The 14,760-nt window shown below is 40.0% G+C and overlaps 1 protein-coding gene across 1 annotated transcript in view; it reads left to right on the top strand.

The window, feature by feature from the left end:
* The window catches only part of ajap1 (adherens junctions associated protein 1), a gene marked incomplete at both ends in the record, with an annotated part of 49,030 nt that overhangs the window by 22,030 nt on the left and 12,240 nt on the right, over positions 1-14,760 (top strand). The window contains one exon of the mRNA XM_080497036.1: positions 5,222-5,961. Within this exon, the coding sequence (XP_080353162.1) occupies positions 5,222-5,961 (740 nt within the window). The remainder of the gene's footprint in view (positions 1-5,221; positions 5,962-14,760) is intronic.

Here is a 14,760-nt window from a genome sequence, read left to right as displayed (position 1 = left end):
GTCCTGCAGACTTGTTTAATGCTATTTTTCTTGATCAAAAATAACTCCCAAGTTCCTCACACTGGGACTGGAGGTCAAAGCCATACCCTCTAGTTTTAATATATGTTTAAATAATTTCTCTCTCAGATGTTTTGGGACAAATATAGTAATTACAACACAGACCATAGGGTTTTCTGTGACTGAATAGGAATAAAGGTTTTGGTAATTGGATGGTTTTCACAACAGCGGGGTAATAACTCATGACCAGGTCTGCTTTTACATCCTGAACCAATTCATGCTCTTCCAGGTGCTTTGGGAGTTCATGCTGGAAAAGTATGGGGCTGAGAGTGTGCAAGCATTTGACCATGCTATGAAAAATTTGACATTCACATAAATTCACCACACAAAGACGCCATTTTTCTCTCACTGAGGTACATGGAGATGAGCTTCAGCAGCTGAAACCCCTGAGCTCGGGCTGCATAAGGTGTAAGAGGGCAGGAAATGTAATTACTTCATCTGGAGTGGCTCCATCATTGTGCTGCTGGGAAAGAGAAACTTCAAACACTGGACTGGCTCAATTCACAGATCATATAAAAGAGGAGAAACAATAGCGGTGGTGGAAAAGTACAAACCACAAGAGACTACTTCACATGTCAATAATCTGACCTGTGGGACGGAGACAACATCCTCTTATGCAAAGCAACTTGTATCTTCACTATATAACAGCCTGTGAATGGCCCTTTTTTTATTAACCGCCCTCACCCTTTGCTCAAGCATTCAATTCAGGATTACACTGTGAATCTTTTTCACAGACTTCAAAGACTTTTCCTCATTCATTTTGGTCTTTTGATGGCATTATGCCATTTATGTGAGGTTTCCAGTTTCAAGGCCAGGTGAATGATATTAAATACTGACCACAAAAAAGAAAAAGAAAAAAAACCTCAGTTCTGGATGAGTTCCTAGGACCCAAACGTTAACTTTATTTGCATGAGAGTTGTGGGTCATAAGCATGTGGTCAACAAAGTTGGATTTTATTTATCTATTTATGACCATACGTACATATACCTACACTAAACAGATTTTAAGTGCACGCCAATGATATTGCAATTGTGGAACCCTGCTTATATGCTGTAGACTGTGGTTTTCGAGCATACAAATCATGTGTTTAATTTGCAGTGCCTGTCAAGGACTAATCCTAACCCCTGTGACAGTGGCATTTGTAAGACTCTGCAGAATAAGTTGGAAGTAGATTTACTGAATATAGTGGAGCTTAAACTGGCACAGATGAGAGTGAGGGAGAGAGAGAGAGAGAGAGAGAGAGAGAGTCAAGCTTGGTGAATCTTCCTCCAACATTTTTTTTTCACATTTGGGCTGAGAAGCATAATCCAAATGCATTGCTCTAAAATATCACATCTTACATACACTGTTACATCACTGGTGCTCTCTTGAAATTCTACATTGCTCCAGTTTGATGAAGGACAGAAAAGGTTGGGATAACACAAACACACACACACACCCTTGTGTCCCCCTCTGTTGTAGCTGTCTGGTATTAGTGAACATATGGCAGAAATATTGGTTATTGAATCAATAGCTACAAGGAACAATGAGGGATTACAACAAATATGACACATGCAAAACGCCGCGCTCTGCATGTGTGCTTTTGATATTCAAGGCTTCAGGAGTGAGCGCGTGTACGTGCTATGCAAAGAGATTTTGTTTTGGCTTGATGTGTCTGTGAGCAGAAGCCCAAGGTGCCTGTTTCATCTGCTGTCTGTCAAGTCCTGGTTCAAATCATCATTCCGGCAAGTCTTTAGCTGACCTTCAAACCCGACTCCTCCAGGCCAACAGACACGCTAATTAGCAGCTCACTCCATAACTTCACAACGTAATTTCATTCCCTGTATGTCTGGCGAAAGAGTGGGCTTGGAATACTGAGATCCATGACTTGAAAGCAGCCTGTAGGGTCACGGAAAAAGATCTGAATAATACATTTGAAGTATTTAACAGTCAACTATAATTTCTCCCATTCCTCCAGTAAACATATGTGTAAGGGTGTCCTCCATCAATAGTCCCCTTCTTCCTTATTTCAGCTAAATTAGCTTTCTTTCGCCGTTAAAATAAAGTCCATCTGCCTGGATCACCCAGAAGAAGTACATGTGGTATCACAGAGCTTTATGATGGTAACAATGTGAGGCAGGGGCATTATATGCTCAGAGGACGTCACAGGCTCCACTAAAGGGATTTCCTGCCATATTGTTCAGGCTTACCTTTACTCCCGCATTAGTAATGATGGCGTGATGGAGCATGTGCTCGTAAAATAGGGCATCGAGCAGACAATGCCACCAGAAAGCAATCTGGTATGGTCACTCTGCGAATACAGCTTTTATTGGGCCATCTGCGCAATACTTTTCATCATGTGGGATGTGGAAGAAGTGTGGTAGTTCTTGATTTCTAAAACTACAGTCCTCAGGCATTGGCTTCTCATTTGAATTTTGTCAAATTCTTGCTGTGAATATGTCAGTTATTAATGATCCAAGTACCCATATTGATGTGATACAATATTATGTAATAGCTGGAGAGACACAAGAGAAAATATGTTTGCCACTACTGGTTTATCATAATTTTTTTTAAACATTGTAGGGAGTTATATTTAATGACAATCATGATATAATAGGAATAATCCATGTATCAATTATGTAAACTTAAAGCACTGTTCGGAATTATAGCACAGAGTGTTTTACATATGACCAAATTACAATCATCCCACTCTCAACCCACAAAGTATCTATATTTTCACCAGGATGTGTGATCCGGTAGAAACTGGAGATTACTGATGATGATGATGATGACGATATTTAAATAGTCAGACTCTGCCTCGTGTTAGCTGAGGTGAGATTGCAGTACATTCTCAGATTCCCCCTTCTTTAGACAGGTCAATATTGGAGCAGTTATGGAGACAACGTGGTCAGAGGTCAAGATTACTCTGAACTCAAAACGTCAGGCTAATGCATATTGCTCCCAACAATTTCTTAGGATTTGCAAAACATGCTCAGATTGGGTCCTTGCTGACAGGGTCTTAAGGGCAAGATCGCTGTAACATCATTTGTATACAATTATAGTCCAGAAAAGCCTGCATTTATCACATTCTTTACAAGGAGTGATATTATTGTAACTGCAGCTTTGCAGGGCTACAACCCAAGGGTGAGACTTCTAGTTATAAATGTTTTACTGTTTTCTGTAATAACTTTGAATAAATGTTAAAGTGTAATTGACCAAAAGTAACAAACCATCTGCCCTCGAGCTGCTCTCCTGGGCTCCTCAGTGCAGTTTCATGCAGTTTGTGCACATATTCAAGTTTAAAAGTGTACAGTTTAACAAACCTGGTGGGTAGTAGTTAAAACTATACAGCTGCTTTTAGATCACAATATTCATGAGGAGTAACCAGTAATTTGCTCACCGCATAATGTACTAATATGGCCTGGAGAGGTAAAACTCCCTTAGTGTGCAGATTGGTCAAGTGCCAAGATCCTTGTTTAAGGTTAGAGATAAAAAAAAAAAAACACAAGACAAGTTATTGCACATATTTTTAACTGTCATTAATACTCTGACCTTCTCAACACTCTTTTATGAGCACCTGAGTGACCATTTATAGCTTAATTAAAATACCTTTGTGAATTATTTATCAGTAAGTCATTAGCTGGACCTTAACATCTTAAATTGAAGGGTGGTGATAATAAAAAAAAAAAAGATGCTACTTGTCCTCGCAGCCAATCTCAGTGTGAGCATTAAAAAAATAAAAAGAAGAAAAACAATAAAAGCATAAATCATGTTGTTCTTTTATTAATGTGCTGGATTGCTTCTGAATTTTGATGTAATCACAGAACAGCACAGCATGAAAATTGCCAAATTACTATAGGTGGAAGCTAACATTACTGTCAGGCAAACACAATTACTGGCTGTGGCTCAGCTTCAAGAAATCTTCAGTCTCTGTCTTCCCATAACCATGTGTCGATGTATCCTGTTCTACAAAGTAAACTTAATTTCTCCCAATTACATAGCAGTCTTCGTCACTGAGCTGTGTTTAAATGTTTGTGTGCTTGAATAAGTGACTGTGACAGATCAAATGAAGCAGGTTGAAATTGCTAAAGTAGTAAAATATTTTTTACAAGTACAAGTCCATTTACCAAAACATTTCCAGCTCAGTGGAGATGACTTCATTGGTATTATACAGCAATCACTGTTCTATTTGTCCTATTTAACATTCAGATTTGATAATCACAGTGGCGACTCTCTTAAAATACACACACTGGCATCACAGGTCCAGTTTGTCTCATTAAATGTCCCTCCAGCATAGCTTGATGATAGTTAAATACTTGTACAACCATGAATCACTGACAAATCCTTTCACACTTTCCCATTTCTCCTCACCTCGGAGATGCTTCCAACATGAGTCCTCTGTGTGGGCTTAAATTGGCCAAGGACAGCAGAGATGAAAGATACCCCATAATGAGGTTTCTCCCTTAAGAATCAATGTGGAGCTTTGTCCCAGGGGCCACTGAAGGTTGTCTTTAAAATCAGTCTACTGCAGGGTCCCGAGCCTACACAGACAGACTATATATCATCCTGCCACCATGCTGATGAGCAGGAGTGAGTTTTAAACAGAGGCAAAGAAGCTTCAGAGACATCTGTCAGTCTTGAATAATGTAATGGAAAAACTGTATAAGTGAAGGCTTCTGTGACATACTGTGCCTTCTGCTGGTAAAACACGTGACCACCCTGATCATTGCCCTGCATAATCAAATTGCCCTTTGGGAATGAGATGACTTTGTGTCTCTGGGAGATAATGCAGAATATGATGATCAGCTAAACCATGCCCGACCTTGTGTGTTAGTGTAATCATCGCAGGATTTATATGATTCTGTACCATCAAGAATAGGTCCTTCCTGTATTTGACAGTGGAGAGCAAAGAGTGCAAGTCGGTCATCTTTACCATGTTCTACAACATTTGCTTTTGTGCTTGACCTTTTACACTGTAATTCAAGAGGCACTTTGTGAAGCTAATTATGTGTGGGTGTTTAAGAAGTTGTGGAGTAGAACTTTGCTAAGTATGCAAATAGAGAAGAAAAAGTTGTCACTGTTTACAATAGGCCACTAACTTGAAGTGGAAAGGCACTGAAAACTTAATGAGCATTTTTTTTTTTTTTTAAGGAATTTTCTCATTCACTCTCTCTTTCCTTTGCAGTACGTCTGCTTTGAGGCCGGGCAGCTGTGTGGGGCATCGAGTGTGGATCCTGCTTGCCATGACTCACCTCACTCTGGACTTCTCTGTGTGCAGCCCCCTCAGCCAGGGTCTGGGCATCAAACTCACGCCTAAGCTGGTGCCTCGCTCACGGCCTCGCTTGCAGCCCCTCTGGGATACGCCCAACAAGCTCCACTGGAGAACAGTGAGCCCCTTGGCCCGTCGGCTCCTCAGCCCCGTCTCCCCACCCCAGGACAACAGGGTAGGGATCGGGCTGAAAGTCAAAGGTCTAAAGCATCGAAAGTCAGCATATAAAGGACAAATGGCATGTAAGGAGTGTCGGTTGAGATACTCTCAAATAGAGACAAGTGACCCGTTGGCTGTAAAAGGTCAAGCTCCAGCGGCTTTATCAAGCGGGAGGTTGTTAATTAGAGCAAGGAGGCAGCTCAAATGGGACAGCTATGACAAGTCTCAGGAGGGCCGGACTACCACCGTGGCTGGATTTATTGACTGGGGACCCACAGGGACAGACAGCATAGATGAGGACAGCAAACTGGACACCAATGTAACGCTGTCCACCAGGGCCTCATCTACCACAGTGGGCACGACCACTAGCACTACAACCAGGCTCTCCCAAAGGACGTTCACTGTGGTGACCACAACAGAGTCCAAGAGCACCACCAAACCCACGAACAGCAACACGGAGACTGTCAAACCACCAAAGCCATATGGGGACACACCAGGTAAGACAAAACCTGATCCATTAGGATGAGTCTTATGTGTGATGAGTGTGAGAATGCTTGAACCGTCTTGTTTTATGAAAGCTGTTCAGATGATGATGCGACTTAAGAAGGTCCAAAATGGGGCACTTGCTGAATGTGTGAGTACATTATTATGCAACTGCATTTCTTGGTACTTAAAAATGTCGTACCTCATTAAATTTATGTTCATTTATTGACTATAACAAAGTTTTATTATTACATTATGAATGTTCACTGTGTTTCTCTCAAATATGACTTCAATGGGACCATTCGAATGAATATACATTATCCAGTATCAGGATCGGGTGCCGATATGAACGTAATTCACGAATTCGGCAATTTCTGATCCGACCTGCGGAGATTTCCGATCCATGAAGCTGCATCTGTGCTTCTGCTGAAATGAGTCCACACGTGTTTCCCGGCCGGCTGCTCAGCTTGCTGGCTGCAAAATGTGAAATGGATTTCCTGAAGGGAGGTGGGTCTCTATGAGACGTGGAGTAATGAGTCAGGAAATCCATTCCACAGTTTGTAGCCAGCAAGCTTGGAAGTAGCACTTCCCCAGCCTGTAGCACCTGACTTTTCATGACATGTCACTGTTTGGATGGATTTTACGCTCAAAACACCGCAAAGCATCGTTGTGGATGTTTGCAAAGCTGTTGTACAGCAAGGCGGACGCTCTGCCGCCAGACGTCGTCATTTTAAAACGCCAGCTCGCCGAGGGGAACAGCTCGATCCTCTGCGGTAGCAGGCGATTCACACCTCCGTGAAGCTGCATCCTACTCCACGCTAAACTCCCTGAAAATAGTCCCAATGATTTGTGTTGCGTTCGAGCTGTAAAAATTACAGTTTGTGCTGTGTTGGTAAAGAATTTCTCCATGGATTAATAAAGTGATTCTGAGATTTTACAGATAGAACTAGTTTCTTATGAGATGATGACGTCACGCAGACCCCCACATTGTCCAAAGTGAACAAAACGATTTGTACTGCTTCCTTTTCTGTCCTTATACTAACCTCAAGTTGCGTTTTGAGAGAATACATGCATACAGTCCCACATTTCATACTTTACTGGAGAGAGGAGTTTATTACAACCTCATATAAAATCAATAATAATATTAAAGCAAACATCTCTAGTATCAGAATAATATCGATATTGGCAATATCCAAATTCGGGGATCGGGATCAGATCGGAAGTGAAAAAACCTGGATCGGCGCTTCCCTATTTATCAATGCAACAAATTCACACGTGAGTGTAAAGTAAGTCAGTGCACAGCATAGCAAACTCAAAATTCAATCAATCAATCAATCAATCAATCAATCAAACAAATATAACAAAGAATGAGCAGTATGAAAAATCCTAAATTTGATTAAAGTCAAAATGGGGGGAAAAAAAGGAAAATAGAAAATAAAAGTGGTGGATCAAATCCTCGCCCACCTCCGCCCCCAGAGAGTCTAAGGAATATATTTCCAATTGTGGAAAGCCCACCTTGGTTGGGCATTTTCAGCGGACACAGCTGGTGTGTGTTAAGTTGTAGGAAGCTGATGTGGGATATAACAATTCGTGTGGTTGCCCTACAGACTTCTACTTGGATTGTCGAGGTGCCTTTGTGTGGGTGGGACAGCATGACAAATGACTTGTGCTGCAAAATTTCTGATGAAGCTCCTTGTTGGCATGTGGAAAGAGAACGATCTGGCAGCATTAAGAGCCATGTGGGCGGCTCTTGGCTGTAAACGAGCTTCCCTGGACAACAGAGTCAAGAACCACAATGCACTGGGGGATTAGAAATTCTGCATTCGGTACATGAAGGGGGTCAAAATGTGTCTTTAGTAATGTGATGCTGCTTCCAAACAGTCTATAATTATAATGCAAGATAAACCTTTTTTTTTTTTTACCTGTACCTCCAAATGGAGCTACTTTTTGTAAATAAAATATTACAGTTTAGGGAATCAGCCCCTGCTTCATGGACCATGTCCTTGACCATATTGTAGCCCTCGTACCTGATATACCCCACATGAGCATATGTAATTTTTATGAGTAGTCCCACTGTGCTGTGGACACACAAACCCTCCAGCCAGCCATATTAGATTTAACATTTCATTAGGTCTATAATAGCGATAAAACATAAGTCATGTTTAACAACTTGGGAACAAGAACTGTGCTAATTGAGGTTTTCACATCTGCAGCAATCATAAAAACCTCATCAAATTAGGAAGGGAATAATAAGAGGTGCTCAGGAGTCCTTGATCACCTCTTTTGTCACAATGAAAAAAGTCTTGAAGCAAAAAATCTTACTGTAAGAATGAGCTGTGAAATGTGGTGAAAGTATTTTCTCTGATTTCGTTAATAACTTGTTCATAACTGCGTATTGATACAGTGAAACTACACCATGTCCCGAACAAGCCTCCTGTTGCCCCTGAATCCATCTATAATAATTAATCTGCTTAATCCTTTAAGGGTCAGGGGGAGCGAGAGCCAAAACTCAGCTAAACAATAAGCAAAAGTTACACAGACTCACACCAACAAGCCATTAAGATAAGCAAATGTTTTTGGACTATAGGAAGGAAGCACGAGTTCTTGGACAAATCCCCAGTATGCACAAGGCGAACAGATTGGCCTTGGCCGAGAATTGAATCTGGTTATTGTTGCTGTGAGGAAAGAGTGCGAACCACTGCATCACTGCGCCGCTGACTCAGTGACTTATATAAGAAAAATAAAGAACCACTCAGCTCCATCTTGTTTCAAATTCAGACGAGAAGGCTGGAAGAGATCCAAGCTAACATTTGGTAGCGCAGGTCTCCTGTCCATCATAGGTCAAAACATTTCAGGTGAAAAGACATCGTTTGTGCGTTTTCGTTTTCCAAAACCTCACGGTAACATTTTGAAAAAAGATGTCCATTTACATGGAAAGAGCATAAACACTGAAAATTATATAGTTTACTTGTTGGGCCACTAGTTGGTGCTACTGATTGGGTTTTTTTTATATTGTACTCACACATATGCGCACAGAGAACAGTACGCTGTAAACTAACTGTGGCAAGCACACGGACATTCAAATATACAGACAACATAGATGGATTACTTTTGCAGGTGACTCTTAACTACTATATAAAGCCATGACACTCTGGAGGTCGCCATTATTGTTATTGTCCGTCTACTAGTCCGTCTATAGTCCGTCTAAGACCTTACGGCAGCCATATTGCATATGCACAGCGGTGTTAAACATTGTATTTTCCTTTGTCTAAATGAAAACGTTGTGTAAACAAGTCACACACCTTTGCCCTTTAGTCAATTTAGACTGATCAATTAACCTCAAACACTTTTTTTTGCACTCAAACTGTGTATGAGGAGAAAACCCTCACGTGCACAAGGAGAATTAAACCTTTATATCTTTCCATGAGATTTACAGTACTAACCACTATACCACCATGGCAACCATATAGCACTCATGTCAGAAAAAAACAGTACAAGCATAAAGGGAAAAAAAAAGTGAAGGATTTAATGTCAGTGCACAATACAGAGATTGAACTGTATGTAATGACTGAAATTTAATGGCAAGCTTGTAATTGTCTCATCTGCTTTGTTGTTTGTGATCTCTTTATTTTCTCTTGATTGGGAGGTGAGTGTGAGACCACCTGTGACACAAATGATGACTTGATATTGTATCCGGGAGGAAATCAGTCTCCACTGCTAACTGAAAGCTGATCAGCAAAGGGAAAAAAAACAAAAAACCTTTTCTTTTTTTTTCAGGCTGGGTGCACATCATTGTATCAATAAGCAGACTGTGTCTCATCGCAGCAGATGAATCAAATCACTTTTCAAAGGCCGCACAGCTGATGCAGAAAAACTTTCCTTTGGCTTCACAACACATTAACCCATGTCTGATTCATATTAGCCCCAAGGCAAGATTATAATTACCACACCGACAGAGCTGCATTGGATTGCTGATGAAATGAAACTATTGCAGAAGAAGAAGTGCTTTGCTTTGTCTCATATGCAGTATATTTACTGCCGTTGTCTGAGAGGACGTTTATGGATACATTACATTGAGTCCTTCACTGATTACGGCAAATATATCCTCAAAATAACAAAACAAAACAACTACGTAACCACTTTGAAATGATTATCTTAATCAGAGTTCGGAGATGAAAGGAGCTCATCTCACAATTTATCTCATATAGATTTCTGCCTGAGACTAGTGATTATTACAGCTTGTGTTCAATAAATGAAGTTTCACCCTCCTTGGAGGGGCAAGAAGAAACAATGTTTTATAACAACCGAGCAAATACTCATACACTGCACATGATTCAAACATACTGCAACATTTAGAGATGCCTTTATGTTTATTACATTGACCAATCACAAGTATATTACACATTTATATGTTTTTCATTCACGATTCAACATTCAGGAAATAACTGGCTATGATATTTGCTTCTGTTCATGAAAGACTTGAATATTTATTCTGATACAACACACATTGGATGATACTTTTGAGATTGTGAAAGAAAGACTTTATTTGTGGGATTTTGCAGCTTATCTGCATTGTGGTTTGAGACTGGGATTTCACTTTTCTTCATGATTGCAGAAGCTCATTTCATGTAGATGGCTACCATAACTTACCCAGTGTCCAATTGGTTTGAGTAGAGTAAATATAGTCAAAGAGAAATTATTGTTTCAAGAATTGCATATAAAAAAGGTCACCTGTCTGCATATCATTGAGATAAAACTGATCACAAGAGCTCATCAAATATGCTTTTTACTGTTGAAATGATAGAATTTAGGGCAAATAAGACTGTGGAAGCAAAAATAGGGCATCAGACTTGAAGGCAAATTACATTTAAATGGAACCATATTTGTGGGATGAGTATGTGACTTGCAATCTTTGCACAGTCTTGACCTTTGATGCTCAGTCCACACATGTATGTGGTATCATTTAAAAAGATATAAATGTTAAAGTGTATAATATACAGTATATTATGCATCAATTCCAATCAGGATGGTAATTTGTGACAAAAGCATAAATCAGATAAAATAGCAATGAGTTAATCATCAGGCTTTTTGAAAGAATAAATAATAAATAGATTTACCATAGCTTTGTGTTATTGCTCATCTACAAATGTAATTTATTGCTTCTGGTGCAGCTGTTGGCAACAATATGATTTGAAACTACAGGAACTCAGTAATTCAACCATAATATACCACTTGGTGTGAGATGTGAGTTTAGAGTTAATTATGTGAGTTTCAGGCGCCACGTGTGAGAGATGAAAGCTCTGCTTCGCTTTATAAAATGTTTATTTTATGTCTTACCGTTCGGTCTGCTGGTGAAGTAGCTCTATTAACTATGCAGGGGAGATACATTTTATCCCCCGCTGTGGTACAAATAATGCAACAGGGCGGCGGCTGCGTAGACCAGACGAAGGTTTATTCCTCCACCACCCTCAGCAACAAATAACTAATCCACCAAATATACATGTTATATATCTGCACTTTTTGTGTGTAAAGCAGGTTTACAAGTTATTTTGTGAATTATTGGAAAATAAAACAGATTATAACTGTGAATATAGAAATAAAAATGTGACTGATACATCTTATATAGCATTTAAATGCAGGGGACATATTTTGGGATTCAATGTTGTTACTTTACCCTAAATTACCAACTGGAGAGCTGCTGAAATATTTTTTTGATATTCTTGTCACAAAATCGAACACAATGCGACTCTTTCAGGTCCAAACAGATCCAAACATCTGATATAGTGTATACCATAGCAGTTAGTCTGGTGCACATGCAGATGCAAACGCATATACACTGTGAGCTTGATGGCAAGGATGTGAGTGAGGTTTGCAATCGGCTGTTCGTCATCCTTCAAGCTAACCCTCGCTGTGCCAAGTTATCTGCGACAACTCTCCGGTGAACGATGCAAAGATTCACCTATTTTCGCATGCAACGCTGCCGTGATCCAGTTTGCATTCAAAGCATGCAACTTGGTGAACCCCAGGTGTTCTTCTCCCAGCATGAGTGAGGAGCAACATATATACTTAAGACGCCATTAGTTGCGACATTGCAAATTGGTGCAGGGTTTATCACGCTAACTCACTAACAGCCACATCATAAACAAATAAAATGAAATCATCAGCACTGAGAATTCTATTATCATTTTATTCTTATTTGATTATTCCTTGCGGGTGGGGGGGAGTAATCAGTTTGCATCTGCTGTCTTTCTCACATCGTTTTCTTTCTACCCATCTCATCCAGCATCTGACACTGAAACACCTCAGCTCTGAGTGAGTGAACCTCTGGGAGAAACAAGCCCAGCCACCCTGATAACCGCAGCACTCACAACTAATTGTAATCTGAAATCACGAACGTGGAATGACAGTTTTTCTTGCTATATGACCTTACTATTGATTAAATGTTTGTTTTAGGTCATGCCATCAACTGGTAGAGCTGTTAGTTCTATAAAAGGTGTAATATAACGAATAAATCCACAGAAACATGATGGTTAAAAAAAACAAAACAGGTTACATAAAGATATTGCCGGGGAAAATTAAGGGTGTCTAATAGCTTACATAGCTATCATTTGTTGTATAAATCATGCAAACAGCAGTACGCACTTTTGGTTTTCCTAACACCCAAATCTTTCTTAGAATTCCCCATAAATGGAATAATTTCTGTTGCACCTCAGACTATGTAGATAGATTTGTGTTTTACTCCAGCAGTGACTGTGGGAATACAGTCGATGCATGCAGCCGTGCAGTAAATGGGCTGCATGGTCTAATTCACCATGACTCATGAATACTGTAGTTAACCAGCATTCATGTGTGCCATGAGTGTACTTTCTCTCAGCCTGGTATGGCATGTGTGTGTCATGACTGCCCGTCTCACCTTCATCACTCACGAACATTAATGTGGTGGTGCGTCTAATGAGACAGAGAGTATTGCAGACATTTCTAAATATAAAGGACACAAATAGCTTGTTACTGTTGTTGAAGGTGCTTTTACTCTTGTGTTGCTTGTTTTTCTGGACGTTATATTAGAAACGGCAGGTTATATTTTGAAGGGCTATAAAACCAGTCCAGTAGAACGAGGCAGAAACGGCACATAGAATACAAGTAAGTTACGGTTGTTAAAGTTTATTTCACAAAGCACCTGCTTGATAGAGGCACAAGGTTTGTACACATTCCGAGTACTATGTAGATTTACTTGGAGCAGTTTGTAGTTGTTTTTGTAGTCTCTTTGGTTTTATGTCAGGGTGTTTATGCTAATGTTTTCTGTATTCATTTCTTTTAGCTCTTACGGTATATTCATGGATACGGAAAGGAAAGGTTTTTGTGTGAACAATATAAAACGTCATGAACCACCAGTAAAGGAGTCATCAGTCAACCGGGAATGCTGCACTAAATATAGTGTCTCCACTGGCTATACTGTCAGGATCCACTCACCTTGACTGTGGTAAAGCATCACAATAAAAATTGAGCAATAGTAAGGGTGATTCTAGATTTCCGAAAGCCCCATTTTTATCTTTTCAACTGGAGCTCACCAAGCATGCTCTTTATCACCTAAACAATTAAATGACACCAGAAATATTAAAACAACTAGAACGGGCACTTGGTAGAGCTTGAACCTTTGCCAGTGCCACATTTGTTTACAGAACCGAGTTAGCATCAGTAGCATGTTAGCTGTTAGCTTTAATTGATGCTAACATCACTAATAGCAACCTCAATGTCAATGTGCAAAACAATGAGCGGGGGTAAACAGATAAACTCATACCCCAATCAATGCGGACATCCAAAAGGCAACAAAAGCATTCACTTGAAAACATGTAAATAGGGCCCAGAAATATATCACATTTCATTAAAATTACCTTTCAATATATGTGACCAACTAACTTTGTTAAAACTAGAATATTCATGGTTTCAAAGAATTTTGGCTTGTCCTTATTTTAATTTCTCAGGCAAATTAGTCGTCAGATACATTTTGGGTTTTCTCTTTCAGTAATTTTTTTGCACACACTCGGTTAGCTGTTTTCACATTATAGCAAATAGATCAGTCTGTACTGTTTTTAAGTTGCATGTTTTCCATATATCCAGATTAATATATCTCTGATATCAAGTCTTTATTCATTAATTTCTTTAGTTTTCCTGTGTTACACAGTGGAGTGATGACAGTTGAATCCTGCTTCATTCATTCAAGTTCATTCCAAAACCTGCCGTTTGCATTGACAATAGCAGTAAATGTCAGGGCTCTGGTCCTGAGCCCATATGTATTTAAACAGGTCACAGAGGCCTAATGTTGATCCAGCGATGATCAAAAGCGTGTGCTGAAGTGAACCGTAAGCTTTGTGTCCGCCTCACTGCCATCGAACAGGATGAATCCCACACTTGTTTCAGAGCTTTTTTCCCTTTTTTTTTTTCATATAGGCTGACGTTTCGGCAGACACTTTGGATGAGTTGGAAACCAGCGATGTAGTGACACAGGGAAAGTACATGACAGCTTGCCACAGCTCGTGTGATTTGCATTTTTTGACTATGTGTCTTACCTCCCCCTCACTCTTGGCACGGACACCTCATGACAACAAAAGGCACAACTCTCTCTGTTACAGTTGGAACACAACATGTTTACACAAGGGTAAAGGAATGAATGCTGCTCTTAATTGTTTTTAAGCCCTGTAGCTGATTTCTTTCTGCCTAATTTAACTAGTTTGAACTGCTCTCATGCAAGTCATCCTTCAGCATATGGGCTGACGTTTAATGACTTGCAGCCTCAGGTGGCCATGATCCTGTAA

The sequence above is a fragment of the Blennius ocellaris genome, assembly GCF_963422515.1.
Source record: "Blennius ocellaris genome assembly, chromosome: 5".
NCBI classification, from domain to species: domain Eukaryota; kingdom Metazoa; phylum Chordata; class Actinopteri; order Blenniiformes; family Blenniidae; genus Blennius; species Blennius ocellaris.
The sequence above is the reverse complement of the archived record's forward strand: the minus strand, read 5'-3'. Positions and strand labels throughout refer to the sequence as shown.